Source organism: Ictidomys tridecemlineatus, chromosome 1, assembly GCF_052094955.1.
Source record: "Ictidomys tridecemlineatus isolate mIctTri1 chromosome 1, mIctTri1.hap1, whole genome shotgun sequence".
Lineage (NCBI taxonomy): Eukaryota > Metazoa > Chordata > Mammalia > Rodentia > Sciuridae > Ictidomys > Ictidomys tridecemlineatus.
This window is the reverse complement of record NC_135477.1, coordinates 26,682,756-26,709,339: the sequence shown is the minus strand read 5'-3', so window position 1 is coordinate 26,709,339 and position 26,584 is coordinate 26,682,756. Positions and strand designations below refer to the sequence as shown.

At 39.9% G+C, this 26,584-nt stretch overlaps 1 protein-coding gene and 1 pseudogene across 1 annotated transcript in view; both read left to right on the top strand.

Annotated features, from left to right (window-relative positions):
• Window positions 1-6,144: 6,144 nt before the first annotated feature.
• LOC120885406 (uncharacterized) overlaps window positions 6,145-26,584 on the top strand; it is a 53,275-nt gene continuing 32,835 nt past the window's right edge. Inside the window, exons 1-2 of the mRNA XM_078021955.1 lie at window positions 6,145-6,165; window positions 7,465-8,175. Of these exons, the coding sequence (XP_077878081.1) occupies window positions 6,145-6,165; window positions 7,465-8,175 (732 nt within the window). The remainder of the gene's footprint in view (window positions 6,166-7,464; window positions 8,176-26,584) is intronic.
• Window positions 24,183-25,812, top strand: LOC101964976 (heterogeneous nuclear ribonucleoprotein K-like; annotated as a pseudogene).

The window sequence follows — 26,584 nt, the reverse complement described above, 5'->3', positions numbered from 1 at the left end:
CCTTCTCTATGGCTCACTAGCCCATGTGTGTCCTGTACCTTTAAAAGTGAAAAAAAAAAAGAAATAGCTACAAGGTTTGAGTCATACCCCAGTAACCTGCCCTGCCTTCCTAAGGGTAACTTTAGGTTAAACTCTGGGCAGCAGGAAAGGAGGTGTCTGCTCCTATTAAATCAAATACATACCTGAAGTTGCACATTGGCCTGGAGGCATGCCAGGACCACATGTGTCACGTGGTCACATCGACCCAAGACAGAGATGCTGGGAGAGGCTGACAGCAGCTGCAGAGGCTCTGCCTGGGAAAGCAATGGGTTACATGGTAACCAGGCTGGGCAGCCCAGCTCCTGGAAAGCCCTGGCCTCCAGGCAATAAACAGCTTCCTGACCACTGACTCACAACAGCAGGAAGAAAGAAATAATCCAGGGAAGCTGTGTGGATTCCTGGAGTAGAGAGAGCTTCACCATCACATGATGGAAAAGGTGTTTGGTTTGGTTTACTCTCAGCTTCTATTGCTTTGGTAATTCTCTTGTGGCAAAGAGAGGGCGGAACTTGTACCATCTGTACAAGCTCCTTATTCCAGCAGGAACCTCCTTGACCAACAACTCAGCTTCTGTGACCTGTAAGAACTAGTTCTGTCAGTTCACCTCACTTTCTGATCTAAGGATGTCCTTGTCTTGAACAAGAAGCATGACTCTTAGAGTCATTATAAAGCAGGACTCTAATTCTGGGTGTTCAAAAATCAAAGATAGCATACATCAAGGCTTTGCTTGGACTGAGGGTAACATTTTCTTCAACGAAGAAAATCTGGCTTTCTACCTTGAGTCCCACTCCCTTTCTACCTTGTTTAAAATGCTGAAGTCAGAATAATTTTTCGGTTGTCCCATAACTGCACCTGCCCTGCCGCGTCTCTGCTGTTGCATGGACTGGCATCCCAGGGAAACAACATGTCCTCGCTGTGCTCCTGCTGCCTTCTCAGTTCTTCCTCTTCCACACCTGGCTGTCCTCCCTCTGATTAAACACACCTCTGTGCCTCCTCCATATTTTCTATATCAATTTGTTCCTTGGACTGTTTTCTTCCTTGTCTGCAAAAGTTATCCAAAGAAAGAGGAAAACAGAGAGATTTTAGAACTGGAAAACAGTTAAGGGAAGGAGTGACAGCTTTCTTCGGAGGGTGAGATGGAGAGCAAGGGCTCCCAGGGGGCAAAGCAGTGAACTCTGCTCCTCCATCATGTTTAATATGAGAAGGGATAAAAAGACTAAGGTCTTGTCTAGGCATGGAGATTAAACCATGTGCCAGGCGGTGGGATATGCCTGTGATCCCAGCAGCTCAGGAATTGAGGCAGGAGGATTTCGAGTTCAAAGCCAGCTTCAGCAATTTAGCAAGGCCCTAAGCAACTTAGCAACACCCTGTCTCAAAATAAAGAATAAAAAAAGGCTGGCAATGTTGCTCAGCAGTTAAGCACCCCCAGGTTCAATCCCTGGTACAAAAAAAAAAAAAAAAGAAAAAAAGAAAAAAAATTAACCATGCAACAAAAGAACAAAAAATTGATATAATATAATAATAGAGAAAGTTAAAAAAAATGAATCCTTAAATAAATGCAAAGAAAGTCCATGTTCATGTACTGGAAGACCTAAAATTGTTAAGACGGTAATATTCCTAAAATTGATCTACACATTTAAGGCAATTGTTTATCAAATTCTGACTCCTTCTAGAAGACAATTTGACAAGCTGATCCTAAAATTCACAGGAAAATTTAGGGACCCAGACTAGCCAAAATAAACTTGTTTTACAAGTTCAAAGTTGAAGAATTCCAAGTTCCTTATTTCAAAATTACTCCTGAGGTTTAATCATCAAGATACTGGTGCATTACTGGCATGAAACCACACATAAATTACTGGAATGGAATAGAGAATGTAGATTTAATCCCATACATCTAGGGGTCAATTAATTTTTGATAAGTGTGCCTAGACCACTCTCCAAGAAAAAAAAAAAAAAAGGTTTTCAACAGAGGTTGCTGGGACAGCTACATATCAACAGGCAAAAGGAATGCTGGCCTGCTTCCTCATACCATATGCAAATATTAATCCAAAATGAATCAGCTAATGCTATAAAACCCTTAGAAGAAAACAAGTATAAATCTTCATAAACTAGGATGAGACAGTGGTTTTTCAAAAATATAACCCAAGGACAAGCAACAAAGAAAAAAACAGATAATTTGAAGTTCATCAAATTCAGAACTTCTCTGCTTTCAAAAGATGCTAACTAGGGGCTGGGGATGTGGCTCAAGCAGTAGCGCGCTCACCTGGCATGCGTGCGGCCCAGGTTCGATCCTCAGCACCACATACAAACAAAGATGTTGTGTCCGCCGAAAACTAAAAAATAAATATTAAAAATTCTCTCTCTCTTAAAAAAAAAAAAGATGCTAACTAGAAATTGAAAAGGCAACCCACAGGGTGAGAGAAAATATTCACAAATCATTTATTTGATAAGAGACTAGTATTCAAAATATAAAAGGAACGCTTAGAACTCTAAAACAAAAGACAAAAACCCAATTTTAAAATAGACAAAGTGTTTGAACATTTCTGTAAAGAAGATACACAAATGATTGAAAGCACATACATAGTTGCTTACCATTATCATAATGAGATATCATTTCATATGGATTAGAACAGATATAATTTTTTTAAATGTTAACAACTATTGGTGAAGATGTTAAGAACCTGGAACTTTCACAAATGCTAGTGAGAATGTGAACTTTGGAATTTAAGCTCTTTGGGAAAGAGTTTAGAAAAAGGTTAAAAATATAGTTACCACATAACCCAGTATATACTCAAGAGAAATGAAAATTCACACCACACAGAAACTTGTACATGAATGTTCATAGTTGATTTAAATAACCAAAAAGTAGAAATAACTCAAGTCTTCATCAACAGAAGAACAGATAAACATGATGTGGTATAGTCATACAGTGGAGTATTATTCAGTCATAAAAGAATGAAGTACTTGGGCTGGGGTTGTGGCTCAGCGGTAGAGCGCCCGCCTTGCACCCCGTATGAGACCCTGGGTTCTATCCTCAGCGCCACATAAAAATAAATAAACAAAATAAAGATATTGTGCCCATGTATAACTAAAAAAAAAAAATTAAAAAAAAAGAATTAAGTACTGATACATGACATCCCATGGATACCCCATGATATACCTTGAAACCATTATTCTGAGGCCAGGCAACCAGACACAGAGGGACATGTATTATATGCCTCCAGTTATATGAAGTCTCCACAATAGGGAAAAGTATAGATAGAAAGTAAACTGGTAGTTGACAGAGGCTGTAAGAGTGACTGCTAATGGGCAAGACTTTTGAGGCATGAAATGTTCAAAATTTTGATTGTGATGTTGCTTGCATGATGCTGAAATATATTAATAACAACTGAATTATACCATGTAAAGGTTTGTTTTGTGGTATATGAATTCTATACCAATGAAACAATTATATGATTAAAAACAATCTTGTTTTTAAATGTTTTTGTCATTCTTTTTAGATTCAAACCCAAATATATTAAAAAAACCATTGACTGAAATACTGTATTAAAAACACCACTCCATTTTCCCTCAATTATTCAATTACATGGTCCCTGGTCTTAAAGTTTTAGGAGGCAAATATTAGTTATGTTAACAAAAGACAACTGGAGTATAAGATGATTACCTAGAGTCTAAGATGATAACTTTGCTATACCAAATTATACTTGTTGGAAGAACTCATATACTGTGTTCTACATTAGTGAAAGGGCCATTGCATAAGCACAAATCCAACTTGCTTTAGCGTGAGAAATCCAAGGTCTCAGTCCATCAGAATGGAGGACATGATATTCTCCACAATAATAACAGTAATAACAACACTTCTACAGGCAGGCACTACACTGGGTACAGAACAGCACATCATCTCACTGTATCAGAAGTAGATGCTGTTGTTATCTGAATTCAACTAAAGAGGTAGCTGGATAAGATCTGGAGAAAAGCTGTGGCAGAGTGGGTAGTGGCATTGTGGCCTGGCTCCAGAACTGAGATCTCACCTCCTGGCTATTCTGGGAGTGGAGTGGAGTACAAAGGAGACAGGCCTAAATCACTTTTATACCCAAGTATTGCCAATGATACTCAGTTATACTCAGAGGCAAAGCCTGGTTGTAGGGGCCCTCCTCCCTGGCGGCCAATAGAAGGGAACTGAACTCAAGCACAAACTGCCAGGCCTCCTGTATTCTGCAAGAACCCAGCTCTCTCCACCTCCTGACCCCCTCTTAACACTGACCCACAACCGAGTTTTAAGCCCTCCCCTCCATCATAGAAACAGGCCTGACATTTCCTCTCTTCTTTTCCATTCATACTCCACCCTCCTATAAAGTTCTGAGTTCCTTCACAGGCATCTTCCTTTATTGGAAATGTTTCCCTGCACTGAAACCCACAGAACTTGATGAAATAATATAAAGATCTATGTCTTTTTCCCCCACCAGTACTGGGGCTTGAACTCAAGGTCTCAAATACACCAAACAAGCACTCTATTACTAAGCTACATCCACAGCCCTTTTTATTTAATTTTGAGACAGGGTCTTGCTAAGTTGTAGAAACTGGCCTTGAACTTGTGATCCTCCTGTCTCAATCTTTTGAATCACTGGGATTACAGGTGTGCAGCAGCACTATACTTGGTTCTCATGTCTTTTAAAGTTCTATCTTTGCTGTGAACTGGGGGAAAAGTCATAAGGAATGGGAGTCCTATTTTGTGTCCTATAATTAATTTTCTATGTCACAGGCAAAGTGCTGATTCATGGAATACTGACTTCCTGGAGAAATGTAGCAAACCCTAATCCCTTAATCACAGACTTCAAGGAACTGAGATTCTATCCTGGGTTGCTGGAGGCAGAACCCTCCCCTTTTGTCAACCCAGTCCCTCCCCTCCCCCATTGTTTTGCCCAGCCTGCTATACCCAGGCCACAGAGGCCTCACAGAGGGACAGCGTGTGCTGGGCTGACTTCTGATGACAGTCTTGGGCCCAGGAGAGAAATCTCGGAGGGACCAAAAGGGTCCTCTCCATCTTATCCATTTCCTAAAGGAAGTAGTGAGTAGCCTGATCAGGCCACATTTTGAAAAACCCTGTGAATACCTAGAAGAAATAAAGAAAAAGAAAAAAAGTGACTTCGAAAATAAGTGCTGGACCCAGGATTACTCAGGAAGCTATTTTTACTCTTGTCTTAGAGAATTCTAGTCTGTAGGACTTCCCTTTCAGTTTGTTCATTTCAGAGATGTATACACTTTATTTGAAGCGTAATGTACATAACACAAAGTTACCATTTTGAGTAAATAATTCTGCGGCATTTAAAATTGTACAACCACTACCTCTAGTCCCAAAACATTTTCATTACTGCAAAGAAAATCCCAAACTCATTCATCAGTGTCAACATACCCTGACTCCACCTTCCATCCTTGGCAACAACACATGTGTTTTCTGTCTCTATGGGTTTATGTATTCTGGATGTTTCAGAGAAATGGAATCCTAGGAGTGACATTCTTCGTCTTGCTTGCTTTTGCATTCATCCACACGATTCATTTCTATTGTTCCTTTCTATTGTCCATTCCATCGTATGTGTATTCAACAGCTGGTCTATTGATTGATCTAATGGTAAACATTTGTTTCATCCTTTTGGCTACTAGGAATAATGCTGCTATGAACAATAATGGACAAATATTTGAGGACTCCTTTGCATTTATTTGGGTACATAACTAGCAGTGGAATGTCTGAGTCACATGGCAATTCAATATGTAACTTTTTGTGGGTGTTATAACAGTGTTTTTCTATAGTTTTTCCATTTACATTCCCACCTCCAACATGTGAGCATTACCCTTTATCCTTTACACATCTGTCCCTTTCTTTTGCCTTGTCCTTTTCCTTCAGGATAATCAGTCCCCACAGGACTCCATGGAACTGGAGTAAAGGGTGGGAGAAGCTGCATCAGGCCAAAGCCTTCAGTCTTACCTTTTCCACCAATAGGGCACTGTGCCCAGGAGCAGGGAGGACAGACAGGCCGCCACCTTGCTAATCCCACCACAGCCATTCATATTGTAACAAGGGTTCTTTGACTCAAATTTGAATTCGAGGAATGAAATCCATGGACTCAAGGGTAAGAGCAAAATAAAAGGATTTATTAGAGTAATAGAAAGCAGAGCTCCCTAAGAGGAAGGATGCCCAATAGAGGAATGCCAACAGGTGTCTATTGTCTAGGGTTTTTTAAAGGCATATCTGATGGCTCAGTACAGGTGACTGGTGGTGTGAGGGATGCTAGCTAGCATGGTCTATGAAGCTCTTCATGCTCTGATGTTAATAAGACAACCAGAAGTGCATAATTTCAATTCCTTATTTACATCATTAAGAGGCTGAGTCTTACCTGGTATTTTTTGACACCTCTAGATTAGAAAAAGAAAGCATTTTAAATAGGTGTCTGCTTGTGATTGACTGTTTCTGGGGTGAGGGTAAGGGTAGCTAAGATTGGGCTGCTGTGGTTGAAACTATGAGGAAGAGAAACAGGTATTCTAACTCAGACTAAGGCACTGTGGTCAACGTTGGCAGAGAGTAGCAAATCACAGGATGACTTTTTTTTTTTTTTAAAGAGAGAGTGAGAGAGGGGAGAGAGAGGAGAGAGAGAGAATTTTTAATATTTATTTTTTAGTTCTCGGCGGATACAACATCTTTGTTTGTATGTGGTGCTGAGGATCGAACCTGGGCCGCACACATGCCAGGCAAGCGCGCTACTGCTTGAGCCACATCCCCAGCCCCACACAGGATGCCTTTGAGACTTGCTATTTAATATCCCCTCCCCTCCTATCCTTCTGCAAGGACCTTATCCTAGCTGCCTTCCTTATGTAGTCATACTAATATAAACATGAACTGCTTATACAACCCAAATTACAAAACAACTGTACTTAAGAGGACTGAGAAAGTGAATCATGTAGGTGCCCAAGTGAATGAGTGAGTGGTGACTGTGAAAGTGATGATGGGGAAAAAGACCTAATGAGAAGTCAGTAAGTAATGTATAAAGGCTTTAAATCACTAAGAGGCCACCTTAGCATGTCACATAGAGATACAGAGGGGGACTGCCAAAGAGCTAAAAGGAGTTCAAAGGTGGCTTCTGAGAAGAAGAAAATGGTGAGAAGAGGAGGAAGGGGTCCTGCTGTTTTCATAATAAGTCTTATGAAAATTTTTCACTAAGTTATGAACAAATTAACTCAGGCATAACGTAAGAAAAAACATAAAATTGCTACAGGAGACTTTTCAAATGAACACAGTTCATTGGGACACCCCTTTCCCCAGTCGAGCTTCCTGCCCCAATGTGATTCCACAGAACTAGGATCCTAGCGACTCCAATGCTCCGGTCCTCACACCTACCCCCCACTAAACTGCTTTAACAGCCCAGCTGAGGTAGGAAGGAGGCTGCTGGGGGCGGAGGCCGCCAGCCAGGCCCTGTCTGCGGCGGCGCGCAGAGCTCTCAACCACAGCTCAGGCAGCCCAACCCGCGGCCTCTGGGTCTGGGCCTGGCGGGGCGGGGCTGCGCCGACGCCCAGAGAGCTCCGCGGCGCCCCTTGCATCTAGGGCCGGGGTTACTGTCGGTCACAGACCCAGCCTTCAGGGTTATTCGCGTTCACGGGGCACACAGCGCCTGAGCCCGCACAGCCAATCAGCGGCCGCCTGGCTTGTCGGACGGCGTGGGCGCCAACCCGGAGGCGGGACCACTTCAGCCCTGTCCTCGCGCCTCCCCGCCCCCTGTCGCCTTTCTATTTTCCCGGCCCAAGACGCGGGCTCTCCTACTTCTAGTCTTCGACCGCCACGCCCTGAAACTGGGAAGTGCGGACAGCCTTGCAGAGCGAGAGTCCGGTGCGCTGCGACCACGAGAGATCTTCGGGTGGTGGAGGCCGCTCCGCCCCAGCATAGGCCCTTTCCCTGCCAGAAAGAAACGCAAAAAGCTTTAGCCTCCCGCGCTTCCGGCCCCTGGCCTCTAGGGACTATGGCCTGTGTGGGTGCCTGTACCCCAGCTGCCCTGAAGGTGGAGGAGACCCGGCTAAGCAGTCCGGGCGCTAAATTGTCTGCAGTAGTGCAAATACCTAGAGTGTATGTGCGAATCCGAGTTCCACTAAAGGTAATTGACTGGGGACATAGAGGAGGAGAACATAGAGAAACAAGGTAAATTTACGCTCAATGATTTGAACAGGATATTCAATGGAAAGAAAGGAAAAGGAAACCCATGATAATTGCATCAGCCTGGTTTTTGGTGCTTGTGACTTTCATAGAAATCTTTAACGTTTTCCAGAAAAATCATCTGGTGATAGTGGTCTAAAAGCGCACCCCCAAATTTTATCACCATTCTAGTAGAGCAGATCCTAGGGTCACCCAGTGTCTCCCTTTCCTCTTCTCAGTCAGTGCACTCTTTGGAATGTGGGTGAACAGTTGGGGGAAGGTCGGTGAGATCTGAAACAAGACAGTGATGTCAAAAGAGATAGGGAAAGGGGCGTCCCAATGAACTGTGTTTATTTGAAAAGTCTCCTGTAGCAATCTTGTGTTTTTTCTTATGCCTGAGTTAATTTGTACACAACTTAGTGAAAATATTTCATAAGACTTATTATGAAAACAGCAGGACCCCTTCCTCATCTTTTCACCTCCTGCTTCCTCCTGCTTTTCAGAGGCAACCTTTGAACTCCTTTTAGCTCTCTTTGGCAGTCCCCTCTGTATCTCTAAGTGACTTGTTAATGTGGAGACTTAGTGATTTAAAGCCTTTATACATTACTTATTGACTTCTGACTAGTCTTTTTCCCCATGATCACTTTCACAGCCAGGGCTTACTCATTCACTTGGGCACCTGTGTGGTTAACTATCTCAGTCCTCTTTAAGTACAGTTGTGTTGTAATTTGGGTTGTATCAGCAGTTCATGTTTATATTAGTACGACTATGTAAATATCATTCACACAGAAGCTGTGTAATACACACATGATTTCTCTCTTGCACAACTATTTGTTTTCTCTAGACCTAATAACTTTTTTCCCCCTTTTAGATTTTTGTGCACTTATTAGTTCATCCAGTCTCCCACCAGTTGTCTGCATCTTGTGTCAAAACATTTGTTCACATCAGATATTCTCTCAGTCTCCCCTGTCCTGAAACCATCCCTCCTGGTATGCTGTCACCTGCTGCACATTGGACTGGGTGCTCTCTGAGCCTCTTGCCTGGTTGTTCTCAGAAGCATGAGTCTAGTAATTCCTTTTGCTTCTCATTCATATTGTTTCTTTTGCTTATGAATTCTTTCTGTTCTTCTTTCTTGGTTTACTATCTTTGGGGGAGATGTCCATTCTCTTAGTCTCATAAGAAGCAGAATGTTTTCAAGATTGTGTGTTTCCAGTTTTCCTAAATTTCATGATGACATGCCTTGGTATGGATCCATTTCCATGCATTGTCAAGGTTATTCTGGGAACCATCAGTATTTAGAAGTGCTTGTACTTCAGGTCTGAGAATGTGTTTTGGTGATTTCTTCATTGATGATTTCCTCCTCCTTTTTTTGTTTGTTTTTGTTCTCTCAGATCTTCAGAATTGATTCTTAATTTTTTAAAAATGATCTTCTCTCATTTCCAATTTCTTTTTCTTTTCTCAATTTCTAGATTTTTTCCTTTTATCATCTAAACATTCTTGAAACACATGTTATAAACATAATATTTATGATATTATACTTTAATTTCCAGGGATTCTTTTTTTTGGTACTCTCAATTGAATCTAGGGGTGCTTAACCACTGAGCTGCATTCCCAGCCCTTTCGCTCCCCCCAACCCTCTTTTTATTGCGACAGGGCCTTCCTAAGTTCCTGAGGCTGGCCTCAAACTTGTGATCCTTTTGCCCCAGCCTTCCAAGTTGCTGGGATTACAGTTGTGTGCCACCACACCTGGCTTCCAGAGATTCTTTTGGGATATTCCTTTTTATATTTTCTTGTTTGTTTTAATGGATGCAATATTTTCTCTTATTCCTTTAAGAATATTAATGATAGTTTGGAGAATAGTTTTCCTCTCCTTACATTATCTCTGGTCTCCTGTGTTCCAAGTTTCTTTGTTTTTTGATGTTTTTCTGTCTTTTTTTTTTTTTTTTTTTGCAGAACAATCTGTTTTTTAGTGGGATACAAAGCCCTTGGAGGCTCTGAGTGCCCCATAGCACACTTCAGTGTGAGATCTCTCTGCCTGCTAACAGGACTGTTTCTGTGATTTCCAGTATCATAGCTTTTTCCTTCCAGGTTCTCAGAGCCCTGAGTACATGCACACAGAGGTTAGTGCTTCATAATTCTGAGATACAGGTGGTCCATAATTTACATAAATGACTGTAGTTACTTTTGCTTTTCCACTGCTGTATTAGAACCTAGAAGGAAAAAGCTATGATACTGGAAATCACAGCTTGCCATCACTATAATGAGATCCCTGAGGCAACTAACTTATAAAGGTTTATTTAGCACATGGTTCTGGAGTTTTCAGTGGAAGTTCAGGGGTCCCTATCACTTGGGTCTCTGATGAGGGTTGGGATATTGTTAGTAATGAGTGGTGGAGCAAACCACTCACATTATAAACCCAGAAACAGAAAAGTAGGTGAGATCCCACAATCCCCTTCAGGAGTTTGGCCCCAATGAATTAAACCTCTCACTGGATCCTATCTTCTTAAAGGTCTGTCATATCTCCCTAAGTGCCACTCATGTAAGTAACCAAGTCTTTAACATGTGGCCCATTTAGGAAATAATACCCACATTTAAATCATAGCAATAGCCATATTGAATTTTTATCATAGTTTTGTTAGCCTTCCAGTCCTCCTCCTGTGTGTATGTGTAATAATAACCAACATTATTGAATATGTTGATGCGTTACCCATATCTGTTTAAAAATTTTCATAGCAACTTGGTGTGGTAGGCACCATGCTTTATATTAAGTATTTATTTTGTATACACCAAATATTATTTTAAGTGTTTCACAAGTTTGAAGCTCATGTAATTATTAAAACAATCATGTGAGGTAGAAATGACTCTATCTTCCATTTCTTGGCCACAGAAAACACACCATTGAGAGGTTAGCCATTATTACTTGGCCTTTTAAGTGGTAAAGATGGGATTGGAATCTAGGAAGTCAGATTCTAGAATGTGCTTCTTAACAGTTATGCTTTTCTGCAGCCTTGCTCCTATTCCCAGTTCTGATCCAGGACTAATTCCTGAAAAAGATGTGATAAGCACTTCTGGGAGATCTCAGTGATGCTCTTTGCACAATAACCATAAGGAAGGCCAGGTACTGATCACATGGTCGTCTCCGCTGTGTTGTTATTCTACTGCTGCTTCAGTCTTCCATTCTGCTTCTATATCCACAGGAAAAAAAAAAAGCTCTGCTTTATCTGGGAATCACACTGTTGGAGTAGGCATAGTTTTTGGAGAGTGATGCTGCCCATACTAGGTTCTATGTATAAAAAATGGGGACAAAGAGAACATTGTGTGCACGGGTGAGGGATGAGATATGTTGGAATTTTGTACTTTCTACTCAACTTTTTGTAAACCTAAAACAGCTCTTAAAAGTAAGTTTATTAATATTTTAGAAAGTAGGTTTGTCACTGGAAGAGGTCCAGGGAGTTCTGGAGGACTAAGAGACCTCAATTCAGGACCATCGGGTAAGATGATGACCTTGACAGAAAAAAATTTCAATATGCATCAGAGACACAGGGATTTATTTAGGAAAGCAGGTGCATATTCAGGAAAGAACATATGCTATCTCAAGAGACAGAGATGCTCTTGGGGTAAAACAAGGAATACATATTCAAGGGAGAATGTGGACTATCTCTGGAGTGAAAGACACTTTTGGGGTTCTTAGGCTCTTATTCTCTACCTCCGCATGGTAGTGGTGATTTAACCTAGAGGCTGCTCTCTATCATTGAGATAACTCCCCAGCCATTTTCATTTTTTATTTTGAGACAGGGTCTTGCTAAATTACTGAAGCTGGCCTTGAACTTGCAAGCTTCTGGCTTAGCCTAAATAGTTACTGGGATTACAGGTGTGCACCACCATGCCTCGCTAAGGCTCTTTTAAAGGAAAGAAACTTGTTGCGGGATTGGCATAGGAAGGTATTCAGGAATGACATCTGTATAGTGATCACAAGATGTTTTATGGTGGTCTGATTTTTCTCCGGATCCTTAGGCCAGTGTGATCTTTGAATCAACCCAAGCACAAATGCTACTGCTTCTCTTTCAGCAAAGTGTCTCCAAGTATCTTTTGTTTGTTTATATGTTTGGGTTGTCTCTCCCTCCCTCATATTCATAACTAAGACATACACATATGCTAGTAGTCCAGGTCCCACCTAATACCACTGAAGAAATTCACATTATTTTACCATCTTTGTGAGTGCACAGAAAACTTCCAGTTCCTGTTCAGTTCCCTGTATCTAATTGTGGATGGAGGGTTAGGCTGCTATTCAGTTTGCTTCAATCATTTCTCCCTGTGTTGGGCTGGTTCTCCAAACTAGCAAATCCCAAGAGATGGTTCGTACCACATTGCTTTGTGGTCAGCAGGTTGGCAGCTGTGGCAAGAACTCGTGCCTGATTCTCCATAGTCTGTGGCTCAGATGGGCACTGCACCAGGAGCACCAAGCACCATGCTCTTTTCACACTTGTCCCTTTTCACAACAAAGACATTGTTATTGAGCCAAGTTTGGGTACTGGGCTCCCTCTTCCCTTGCTATGTCCACTCCTTTCCAGGAGGCAGCTTGGTTTCATGCAGCAAGCTCCCTGGAGACCAGTCTCCAGTGTTGGCCAGGAGTGGCCAGATGTGTTTGAATCCAGTGATTGGTGCAGTTAGATTTGAGTTAGGATCACCCTTTCCCTCCCCAACTCATAATTACAAAGCGAAAGTTCTGAGTATGAATCTTCATAATTTGATGTTTGCTTCTCAACACCCAGGACTTTCATTCTCATGTCCTCTGCTCCCCTGTGGTTCTGCCTCTCTGCACTTTTCCCACAGTCTTTGAGTGACATATTTGGCTTCTCCTTAACCTTTGATCACATCTGTCAACATCCAAGTATGGGAGTCATGAGGCTCCTATTGGCCTCTCAGGAGTCACCATGGGATTGGACATATAATTGCTATAATGGAGAGATTGGTTAAGGAGTATAGGGTTACGCTTAGGAGGAATAAGTTCTGGTGTTCTGTGGCTCAGTAGGAAGAATATAGTTACAAAGACCATATTGTTTATCTCAAAATTGCTAGAAGAGAGGACTGTCAATGTACTTGACATAAAAATGATAAAATTTAATGTGATGGTTATGCTAATTATCCTGATGTGATCAATCTACAGTACATATATCAGTTGAAACTTCCCATTGTGCCCATAAATATATACAATATTATGTGCCAATCAGAAACAAAAAGAAAGGAAAGCAATGAGATAGATTGGTAGGTTTATGTACACTTTAGTACATCTTCTTTCTAGCTGTATTAATTTAGCTGGATTGCCAAACATGCCACTAAAAGGGATGTGTCTTGGTACAAATAGAATATCTATATACGCATTATGCAAAGGGAGAGGGGCAAAGAGGGAGAGACAGGCTGACAGTACAGCAAGGAAGACTTTGCCAGGTGGGAATCAATGAAAAGGTCCGCAATTAGAATAACAATGGAATTACTCAACCCTGCTCCACCAACACAAACTTATGTATCTTAGGGTAGAAATATCATCAGACAAGAATCCTTCCTGCTCTATTATTTACTCTCTGACTCATGTGTATCATATTAAAAAAAAAAAAAAAAAGACACATCTGACAGTGGGTGCCATCCCAGAAAGACATGTTTGTAAAGTCACACTGTGCCTTGGGCTCCCTCATTAACTTCAGCACAAAGCTTGGTCTGCCTCTACACTCAGTCTGTTCCAGTTTGCTCTAATTTCACAACATGGAGGTATTTGGTTTCTGGCACACTTTTCCAGCTGATGTCTACTGAAATCATGCCAGCACCAGGGGAAAAACCAAGGAGGTGCTGCCCCCTACAGAGCACTGGTTCCCACAGCCCCAGCATCTATCAAGACTAAAGCCTGAGATTTTCCATGGTGTTGGGGAGTTTCTCCACCACTCAGTGCTGCTGTTCCAAGTGCCATTGCCCAGCTAGTTAGAGTAGGAAAAACTTCAGAAAGAATGAGAAGGGATTGGGGGAAGGTGGGTAACAGGAATAGTGGGAAGGAGAGATTAAGGAAGAAAGCTTTCTGCCACATGGGGCTACCCCTCTCATCTGATCCATTTCAATTAGGAAAATTTTCCTCCACTCCCAGTAATTCATTGTGGGATGATTTGATCAGATAGTCCTAAACCTGATTGACCAAGAGAATCAAAAGGGAAATTTTTCAAAGATACAGATTCTCAATTACCCCGAGAATTTCTGGTTATAAAATTAGGGAGTGATTCAGTCATCTCTTAAAAAATCAGGAAGATCATTGGAGTATCATTTTTAAAATAAATGGAAGGGGAAAAGTTTTTTTAAGGGGACTCAGTTGCTGCAAAACTAAACATAGCTTCCATTTCTCAATTAAATAAGAAACATTTTGAGAATTGACTCTGTGCCAGTGATTCTCTAGGGAATAGGTGCACAATTTATCAAGTAAGCTCATTTGTCTCCTTTAGGATAAATGGAATTTGTTCAGTGTTTCCTACAGTCCATTTGTGCAAAGACTGTAAGCCCACAAATCCATGTTCTCTAGATAAGGACCTACTGGCTCCCTTCTCTGTGTCAAGCATCCCAGCAAGGGAACCTGGGATCTATCTGTCTTCAGCATAATTCATACCTGGGTTTGAATCCTAACTCATTCACCTGGGGCAATAAAACATTTCCTGATCCTTCTGAATCCACTAGGAGAGAAGCACTCTGGCCTTTGGAGGCTGATATAAGACTCAAATGAGATTCTGTGCCTGGTTGGCACATAGTAGTCAACAAGTGCTAGTTCATAATAGTAGTAGGGATGGCCTTATCACTGTTTCTGATGCCTTGGTCTCTACAACTTCCCTCCTGGTCTTGGTGATCTGACCCTCTTGGCACATGTTCTTTTTGGGTCTTAATGCCCTGCTTTCAGGACAGCTGCTTGACCTTGCCTCCAATAAGAGATTGTTCTTCCTCCCCAGAATCAAGGCAGGTGCAGAACATAAACATCTTGACCCATCCCTCCTTCTCCTTCCTACCCCTCTCTCTGTCAGCATGATATCTTGGAACTTACCTTGGCAGTAAGTTGATGGAAAACAAAACACATATTAAAGTGGGAGCAGATGAAAGTGCTGCTTCCTGGGTGACCATGGGAGAGTCTAAGTTCACCTGGTGTGGAGCCCAGGCATCCCCAATCTAACTACTCCCTAGGTCACACTAGCAGAAACACAGCCTGTAAAATTGCCTAGTCCCAGGGTATGCATTCCCAGGCTTCCAGGGCCCAAGCAGACAATGCACAGATGTGAAGGGACAGGGTGTAGGGACAAAAATGAGCTGGGCTTTCTGAGTACTGCTGGCAAGTGCATGACTGTGTATCTTCTTTACCTGCTGAAATTAAATTTAAATACATTTTGAAACAATTTTCTGGGCAAATAGTATTTGTCTCTGAGCCCAAAGAGGAAAGAGCCTTGTTCAGTGTGATTTGCTATAGTGCAGCAGAGCTCAGAGCCTCCCACTGAGTCTCCCTGGTTGCCCTGCCCCATTCCAGCCTCTTGTTGGAGTCTCATTCTTTGATCATATTTAGCTGTTGAAAAAGAAGAGATACAGACCTAACTCTGACATTATATTCCTCTAGTAATTGGAACTAGGGAAGATCTAACTCGTGACAGTATAGTCCTCTAATAATTGGAACTAAGGAGAGGAGAGTATTTCATTTTTATTTTACACATCTGGGTTTTGTTAAACAATTGGAATGCATCATTTTTGCATTTTTTCCCCACATATCAAATACAGCTGTTAGATGGATGGCAGTGAAAATGGCACAGTTATTTGATCCATTTTCCCTATTGTCCTAGATGTGGAACAAATATAAAAACTTAAATATAGAATGTAGTATACAATAGATTAATAGTATTAATTAATATTAGTTAGTATAGTATATGACCTCTAATTATCATTTCCAACCTATTTCAATGCATCTGGTCAATTTCATTGAATATTAGCAGAATTAGAAACTTGGAAATTAATAGGTAACCCTGGGAGAGTCTGACTAAGTTTTAGTCCCTCCAAATCTTCTGTAAAACTGGAAGAGCAACTGTATAGCAAAGCCAAACCCATGGACCACATTTTGTAAGACCAGGTTACATTGTATCCCTATAAGCCCCATTTACCAGGAGATGAAAGCAAATTAATAAGCACAAGTTCTGCACAATTTCAGCACCTGAATGGGGAAAAGTAGAGATCACAGGACACCTGACAGACCCCCAACTGAAAACCACTATATACCCACAGGAAAGTGAGATGGGTCAATTGGAGAAAAACTGGGGGAGTTTGGCTTACTCCTACTAAGGTGTCAGTGTATGGGGCCCACAATAATATCTACCTAGAGCAATCTGGCCCCTAAAAGTTACTGAAAATGACCAACTGAGGCCTCATTTCAGAACATGTTTTCTCTCTCTCTCTCTCTCTCTCTCTCTCTCTCTCTCTCTCTCTCTCTCTCTCTCTCTCTCTCTCACACACACACACACACACACACACACGAGAAAATTCTAGAAGTAGATTGGATCATAGAAACAAAAAAAAGAAAAGGTCCACATAAAGTGGGGGAAGCCACATTTGGAAGTTGAATAAAGCAAGCCATGCTGTTTTTAAACATGATACTTATATCTGAAAATAGCATAAATGCCAGAAAAGTATCAAGGTCAAATCCTATAAATTTTTTTTTTTTATGGAAAAGAAGCATAAGAAGCAGAATATCGTTTCTATGGACAATGATAAGCCTACCAGAAACACGTCAAAACTGTTGCACTTTGCTTGAAACAAGCTTAAAAATTTTTCTCAAATGATACAAGACAATAAAAAATAGCAGAAACTAGGTATGGTGGCACACTGATCTCAGCAATTTAGAAGGTTGAGGTAGGAGGATCACAAGTTCAAGTATAGCCTTGGCAATTTAGTGAGATTCTGCCTCAAAAAGTAGAAAGGACTGGGATGTAGCTCAGTATCCCTACATTCAATTCTCTAGAACCCCACCCCCCAATAAAGAATGGTAGAAATCAGAAAAGAACACCTCAGAAATGGAGTGACAGAAATCATGGGAGAATTAAAAAGAAATTAAGAAATAAAGACTAAACTATCAGAAGCACCAGATTGAATTAACACAACAGGAGAAATAGAAGGTGAAAAGAGGGAAATGTTGAAACCACAAAAGAATGACAAAAGATTAAGATAAAAACATCCAACTTCTAGATCAAAAGAGATTCCAACTATATTGGGAGTTCTAAACTTTTTTTTTTTTTTCTGGAATTGGGAATGGAACCCAGGAGTATTCTACCATTGAGCTATATTCCCAGTCCTTTTGTTTTGTTTTTGAGAAGGGTCTCAATAAGTTGCTGAACCCAACCTTGAATTTGCGGTCTTCCTGGCTTCATCTACAAAGTCACTGGAATTATAGGCAGTTGCCATTGTGCCATTGTTCAAGGCTAGTATTTAATTTATATATATATATATATATATATATACACACACACACACAAACATACATACACATACATACATACATACATTCTCCAATACCTTTATTTTATTTATTTTTATGTGGTGCTGAGGATCAACCTAGTGCCTCACACATGCTAGGCAAGCACTCTACCACTGAGTTACAACCATAGCCCTAGTATTCATTCTTGACAAGCAGGGAGATTGAGTGAACTAGGAAGGAAATTAAACTTTCACAGAGTCAAATGGAAAATTGTGTATTTTTCTTAAAGATACAAATTGCATTCAATGGATAAAGGAAAGTTTCTTCAATCATCTTGTAAAAATTGAATATCCAAAAGCAAAAAAGAACTTTAATGTAAATTTCATATAATAATAAACTCAAAGTGGATCATAAGTCTGAATATTAAATAAAAGCTATACAATTTTTAGAAGAAAATGTAGAATATACTTATGGACAAAACATTTGTTAGATATAATGCCAATGCATGTTTTATATAAGAAAACTTCCTCAAAGTTAAAAATTTCTTCTCCCTGAAAGGTATAAATTGTTTTAATTGATTTTATTTTTTTAATCCCTGAAAGATATTAAGAAAAGGAAAAAGACAAGCAATAGACAGGGGAGAATACATCTGCAAATCTGATAAAGGACTTACATATGGACTCTGTATAGAACTCTCAAAATTCAGGGGTAAGAAACAAAAAGACCCAATTAAAAATATAGGGGAGGGGCTGGGGATGTGGCTCAAGCGGTAGCGTGCTTGCCTGGCATGTGTGCGGCCCGGGTTCGATCTTCAGCACCACAAACAAACAAAGATGTTGTGTCCGCCAAAAATACTAAAAAATAAATATTAAAAAATTAAAAAAAAATACAGGGGAAAAATTCAAATAGACAACTCACCAGATAAGATATATGGTTAGCAGATAAGTACACAAGAGACGCTCAACATTAGCCACTAAGGAAATGCAAATTAAAACGTCAGTGAAATATCAGTATATTTATATTTACATATACTGGAAGAGGTGTATTTCAAAAGATTGACCCTATCAAGTGTGGAGGGAGTGTATTTCTGGGAAGTGTGTGTAGAGTGCCGGTGAGAATTCGGGAATAAAGAATTGCTGTTTGAACCTACAAGGCTTTGTGGTGACTCAGTTATTTGTGCCCAGCCAGAATGCGGCAAAATATAATTCCAACAATAATATAAGAGAAATATAATTTCCTTTGGAAGTGATGGATCCAAAGCACTGAAAAAAAATGTTCTGATTTGTCCACTTCTCTGTATGTCCACTGCTTCTACCCTTGGCCAAACCATCATCCTCCCTCACCTAGACAGCTTCATCTGGAGTTTCCTACATGGTCTTCCCTGCTTCTATTGCCTTGTAACCCCTTCTTCACACTGCAACCAGAAGACATGTTTCTAAAACGTAACAACTTAAAGACCTCCTATGGCTTTCAAACACTTGGAGTAAAATCCAATCATCTTGAAGACTCTTTCCTGATCAACTTCATTCCTCTTGTCTCTCTGACTGCTGTCAATTTTGTTAACTATGCTTCAGCCATGCAGATCCTTCAGCTCTGTGAACCTGCCTAACTCTTCCTACCTAGCTAGGAACCTTCTTACCCTTAGAGGTATGCATTTGCTGTGCCTCTCACTTGGGATGCTCTTCCTTAAATCAACACCAGGTGGCTCCTTCCTGTCTTTCAGGTCTCTCCTCATGTATCACCTCTTCCAAATTACTTCTTGGGCCACATCCATGATAATCCTTTAGTGCGTCCCTGTTAATCATCTTGTATCATAGCATGTTTATCTGAAAATACCTGCCACTTGTTCATTATATCTCTCCCACTATCACCAAAGCTCCAAGAAAACAAGTTAGTTTCTTTCTCCACAGCTCTATCTCTAGTACACAGATAGTGGCTAGCACTTCACAGGCACTTCTGAAATTTATGTTGAATGAAAGAATAAACTTGGTTCACGCATCTGGAAGGAGAGCAGCCTGTTCTCTCCTTAAATATATCTAGAGAAGATTCCACTAATTTCTGAAAAGGAAGTCCAGCATCAAATAACTTGAACTTTTCAGAAAGATCCTCCTGATGTCCCACTCAAGTCCTTCCTGAAGCAATTGCTGTCTTTTCTTGTTTGTCTGGGTCTCAGTGTAATCATTCAATTTCCTTTTTATAGGCAGTGTTAAAATTGTTATTGGGCCCTTCTCCACACCTATTCTGCCTCTTAGGATATGTAACATAATAAATATGTTATTTTCTTCTGTTCCTTGTCAAAGTTCCCTGTATCAAGTTTCACTCAATATTCACCCAAATAGCCCCACTTGAAATAATGGCCATGTGAGGCAAACTCCACTTATACGTATATCTTCCTTAAAATGAGCAGTTTTTGCATCACCCCACCTCTTTCCTAATCTCCTTTTATACGGATTTCACAAGTACTTGCCTTTTATGAAAAGGCTTGGACTTTGTCAAGAGCCTGTAAGTTCAAACAGGAAGGTTCAAAATAGCTAAAGGATGTAGATTCTATAAAAGTCCTCAAACTTCTCACCTGCTTGTATTTGGATCACTCCACTCAAAGCAGGTTACAGGGACAAGGTCTGAAATTCTAACGGCCCAGGAGGAGGTTGAACAAATAATAGACAAAGCACACTTTAATGAGAAATTGTTCAGAATAAATGTGAGTTTTAGAGATAAGTTTCAAAGTTGATAGGGGGGAAAACTAATAAAACTGACAACCCTACAAACTGCACTAGCCAATGACTAGAATTTGTGTCAGACAGTGGTTAGAATAACAGGCTCTGGAGTCAGGCACACCTACATTCAAATCCTGGTTTTACCACTTAACCTCTGTAAACCTGGGCATGCTACAATGCCTCTCAAAGTTTATTGCTTCACCCACAAATGAGGGCAAAAATAATATTACATCTCTCATAGAGTTGTGAGAATTAAAATATTTACTTTATATAACCCCTTTTTAGGGGAATAAAATTGCTCAATACACTTTAATTTCTACCATGAAGTCTCTGTTTTATGAGTTTGTTCAAGTTTTATTTAACTCTCAAACTTTTATTACAAATGAATTTTTTTTTTTAGTTGAAGAACCTTGCCTTGTATGATTAAAGGAAGAAAGAATCTTTCACACCTAAATCACGATATGTAGTGGTTTCAGAGCATAGCGAGGTACAAGATGAGATGATGGAAGCAGCCACCATGCTTACATAGTCCCCTGGCACCATGGAAACTTAGGAATGTGAAAGAGGCAACCAGTAGTGTCAGCACAACAGGTGCTCATAAGTGCCCATGTGGAAATAGACAAGTGTGTATATAAATATTAGCTACAGAACATTGTCTGAGGTAAGCACCAGTCATGATGAGCAAAAATAAGCTATCCTCTTCTGGCAGGTGTTGGACAATTTCCTCAGAGTTTAAATGACAATCTTCCTGGGAAATAAGAGGAAGACAGAAATGTAAGAGTCCTATCCCTGTGGGTAAGAGCAAGACAGAAGATAGGACACAACTCCATTATTGAGAGACAACATTACTCACCTAAAGTTGTAAGCTGAGTGTTAACTTATTCTGCAAGAATTAAAACTGACACTTGCAAAATAAGTGATGAGAGGTTGGAAGGGAGAATAAAACCATATTAGCATGAGAAAACAAGAGAAATTAAGGGAGTTTGCAAAGATAAAAAGCAGTCAGGATAGTCACCTGGAGATTATTGAGGTGGGGAAGGAAATAAAAGCACTCCAAGGTTTTTATCTTGTCAGGAGAAGGATACAGATGCTGATTAACCTTAGATGTCAATAAAGAAATATAAATTAAATATGCAGTTTGAATCTAAAAGAAACCACTAAAGAAAAGGATTAAGATATATAACTTCCAAACAACTAGAGATGACACGTGGAGCCAACATTTGAGAGAAAGAGATGATGATTTTGAAGATGAAGAAATAGCAAGGATGCATGGTAAGTGGATATTATAAAATCAGATAGGAAGAGACATCAAAGCATCAGTAATCACAGAAAAGTTAATGAACTAAATAGAAATAAATTGAAAATAGAAACTCTAATCTATAGCCATGTAGATAAATGCCTAAAGCCAAATGAAAGGGGAAAAAAGCAAAACATTAACTCTGGGAAAAGCACTGTTTCTCCACACTCTCGTACAACACTTGTGACACCCAATATATAGGATTTCTCACACCAAGAAATTCTCTAACTATCTAACTGTACAAAAACATCTGGATATCCTATAATTTAACTCAATTCTTACACCATCTACCCAGAGTTGGCATCAGATCCGACAAACCTTTCCCTACTTCAGATGCCAATCACTACTCTGTGACTCTGATACTTCTAATCCAAAAATTATGAAACAGGAGGCCCCAAAACCCACTTTTTGTGTTTAGCAATTTGCTAGACCATCTCATATAACTCAGGAAAACTCTCTACAAATATTTACTGATTGATTTTGAACCACCAGATGGAAGAGACACATAGGGCAAGGTTCCAGGAGGAGATGGGAGCAGAGCTTCTGAACCTTCTCTGGGCACATCACCCACATCACCCTCCCAGGACCACCTCCACATGTTCAGGAACTTTTTTTTTTTTTTTTTTAGTTGTACCTTTACCTTTATTTTATTTATTTATATTTATGTGGTGCTGAGGATGAAAACCAGTGCCTCATACATGCTAAGCAAGTGCTCTACCGCTGAGCCACAATCCCTGCTCCAAAACATCATCAAATCTTATTATTCAAGTTTTTATAGAGTTTAATCTCTAAACCACCCCCATTCCTTCCCAGAGGTTGGTGAGTAAGGTGAAATTTCCAACCCTCTATTCGATCTATCTAGTTGCCAGATAGTTATTTATATAAATATTCTGAAGTTACCTAGAGGCCTACCCTAAGTCACCTCTTAGTATAAACTCAGGTGTGATCCAAATGGGCTCTTCTGAACAAAATAATATTCCACTATGCAAATATCATAGAGTGTATTTCACAATCCTAAATGGGAAAACTTACTATACACCTAGACTACATGGTGTATAAATATATAATAGCTTATTGCTCTCAAGCTGCACACTTGTATAACGTGTTACTATATTAAATACTGTGGGCAACTGTAATATAATGGTAAGTATCTATATTTCTAAATGTAGAGAAGGGGCCAGCCATGGTAGCTCACGCCTATAATTCCAGAGTCTCAGGAGGCTAAGACAGGAAGATGGCAAGTTCAAAGCCAGCCTCAGCAACTTAGAGGAGGCCCTCAGCAATTTAGTGAGACTGTCTCAAAAGAAAACTAAAAAGGACTGAGAATGTGACTCAGTGGTTAAGAAGCCCTGGTTCAATCTGTGGTACAAGAGAGAGAGAGAGAGAGAGAGAGAGAGAGAGAAAGGAAGGAAGGAAGGAAGGAATAATAGTAAAAATGACATAAAAAGATTTTTTAAAATGATAAAATGATACTCCTGTATAGGGCAAAAACCATGAATGGAGCTTGTGGGACTGGAAGTTGCTCTGGGTGAACCAGTGAATGAGTGGCAAGTGAACATGAAGATCTAGGACATGAGGATCACTACTGTAGTAGAATTTATAAACACTATACACTTTGCTACAATGTATTTATTTAAAAATATTTTTCTTTCTTCAGTAATAAATTACCTTAGCTTATTGTAACATTTTTACCCTATAGACTCTTAAAATTTTTGACTCTTTTGCAATCACTTAGATTAAAAGACAAGCCCATTATACAACTGTATAACATATTTTCTTTCTTTATATCTTTATTATATAGGTGTTTTCTATTAATTTTTCCTTTTAAACTTTTTGATTAAAAACTAAGACAAACACACAAAATAGGTGAGGCCTACACAGGGTCAGAATGATCAGTAATACTGACTTTCTCTTATACATTTTGTCCTGCTGGAAGGCTTTAAGGAGCGATAATATATATGGAGCTGTCATCTCCTTTGATAACAATGCATTCTTCAGGAACAGCTCCTAAAGGTCCTGCCTGAGACTGTTTTACAGTTAACTTTTTTATAAGTAGGTATGCATTATAAAACAAAGATAAAAAGTATAGGATATTAAATACACAAAGCAGTAACATAGCCGTGTGTTATCATTATTAAGTATTAGGTACTGTATTTCATTCAGTGTTATACTTTCATTTGACTGCACAGTAGGCTTGTTCACACCAGCATCCCAACAAACATGTGAGTAATGTTGCTCTAGGACATTACGACAGCTATGACATCACTGTGCAATAGGAACTTTCCAGCTTCATTATAATCTTACAGGATGGAATTTTTTCCCCCTTAGTATATATCTGTAATTGCATTGTGGTCTTAGAGACTTTGAGGGGATCATGAAGCCACTGTAGTGTGTTGGTTATTAGTCCTGCCCAGAAAACTATAGTTCTGCTGCACAAGGATATATAATAATAACTGATTAGTGTGTCCATTCCATACAAGAAAATGGAAACTGAATAGCCAGAGGAAACCTTCCCCAACACTGAAAAGTATGGTGAATTTGGTAAGTGCTCTGCAGAAGATATAGAAGAAAAACAAGCTTTGAAAAATCTCAAAACACTGATGAGATGGTTGAATTACAAATTCTGCTTCAGAGCAAGAATGCTGGGGCAGCAATTGGAAAAGGAGGCAAGAATTTTAAGGTTCTCTGGACAGACACAATGCCAGAGAGTTTCAGTTTCAGATAGCAGTGGCCCTGAGCACATATGGAATATCAGTGTTGATACTGAAACAATTGGAGAAATTCTGAAGAAAATCATCTCTACCTTGGAAGAGGGCCTACAGTTGCCATCACCCACTGCAACCAGCCAGCTCCCCCTCTAATCTTATGCAGTGGAATGCTTAAATTACCAATACTGTAAAGGAAGTGACTTTGCGAGTTGAAACCGTTGATTCAGCAGAGTCTGGCAGGACGAACCAATGGGGTCCAAGAACTTTGAGAGAATACTCAGATAACAATTTCCAGGAATGCTACCCTCATTCCACTGATAGAGTCATTCTTATTGGAGGAAAGCTTGATAGGGTGGTAGAGTGCATAAAGATAACCCTTGATCTTATATATGAATCTCCCATCAAAGGACATGCACAGCCTTATCCCAATTTTTATGGTGAAACATAATTACGGTGATTTTACAATGATTTTTGGTGACTACCGTGGACATCCAGTGGGATTTCCCAGGCAGAGAAGACGTGGTTTTGACAGAATTCCACCTGGTAGGAATCCCATGCCTCTCTCTAGAAGAGATAATGATAATATGAGCCCTCATCAAGGACCACCCCTTCCTCCTGGTCAAGGTGGCTGGGGTCTAGCAGAACTCAAAATCCTCTTCCTCTTCTTCTACCACCACCACCTAGAGGAGGAGATCTAAATTAAAGATTTTTTTTTTATAGTACTGGGAATTGGACCCAGGGCCTATACACATGGTAGGCAAGCCCCCATACCACTGAGCTATGTCTCTGGCCCTAGAGGGGGAGGCCTAATGGCCTACAACAAAAGAGGAAGACCTGGAGACTGCTATGGTGGCATAGTTGGTTTCACTGCTAATGAAACTTGGAACTCTGCAATAAATACATGGAGCCCATCAGAATGGCAGGTGGCTTATGAACCACAGAGTGACTCTGGATAAGATTATTCTTATGAAGGAGTTGTATCTCATATGGGATCTTGATGGACCTATTATTACAACACAAGTAACTATTCCCAAAGATTTGGCTGGGGGCCTGGGATTGTGGCTCGCCTAGCATGTGTGAGGCACTGGGTTCGAGTCTCAGCACTGCATATAAATAAATGAATAAAATTTAAAAAATATTTGACTGGATCTATTATTGGCAAAGGTGATCAGCGGATTAAGCAAATGTGTCATAAGTCAGGAGATTCGATCAAAATTGATGATGAGCCTTTAGAAGGACTCAAAGATCAGACCATTACCATTACAGGAACACAGGACCAGATACAGAATGCACAGTATTGGCTGCAGAACAGTGTGAAGTATTCTGGAAAGTTTTTCTAGGGCTAGTAAAGAACTGAAAGAATCCTGTATCTTTTTTTTTTTTTAAATCTGTTTCTGTTTAAAAAGCCAACATTCCTCTGCTTCATAGCATGAAGAATCTGTTGAAGTATTCTTTTTATAAGGAAATACAATAATCTTAAATTATATATATAAAAAAATCTTATGGGACCATCATCACATATGCAGTCCACGGTTAAACAAAACATTGTTATTCTGTGCATGGTTATATATTATAAACAATAAAATAAAAAATTCATTTAAAATTATTGAATTCATGATTTTTACATATTAAGATTTGTTGGGTTGAGATTTTCCCACTAATAAACACACACACAAAAAAACCAAGTTTATCAGGGGAGGGTTCACTAAACGTGTCACATTAGAAAGGAATTCTGTTCCTCAAAGAGGTTGGGGATCTTGAAAGTTAAAGAAATAAAAAGAAAGTTGTGAGGAACTGCTTTGGAATCTGGAAAATGTTATGTCAATGAAACAGATGCGCTCAAGGAATAGCTTCCCTGGTCTCTGAAGAAAAGTGCATGATCAAAAACAAAACAACAAAAAAACCCCTCAAAATGGGGGGCCCTAGATGGATAAATGGATGAGATGAACAGCTACACTCCCGGAAGCTCAAGGGCTTGAGACTCTACCAGAGAAGTTCAATTCCCAGTGTTTCCTTTTCCTCAACAACTGAAGCCTTTGTTTTTCTTTTTTTCTTTTTTCTTTTTAATCTAAAAAGAATTTTTATTAATATGGCAAACACTGACTTAAAAAGCATAAACTAATTAATAAATCACCCCTCTGTATATTTCATGAAAATTTGGAAAACTATGCTTAGTC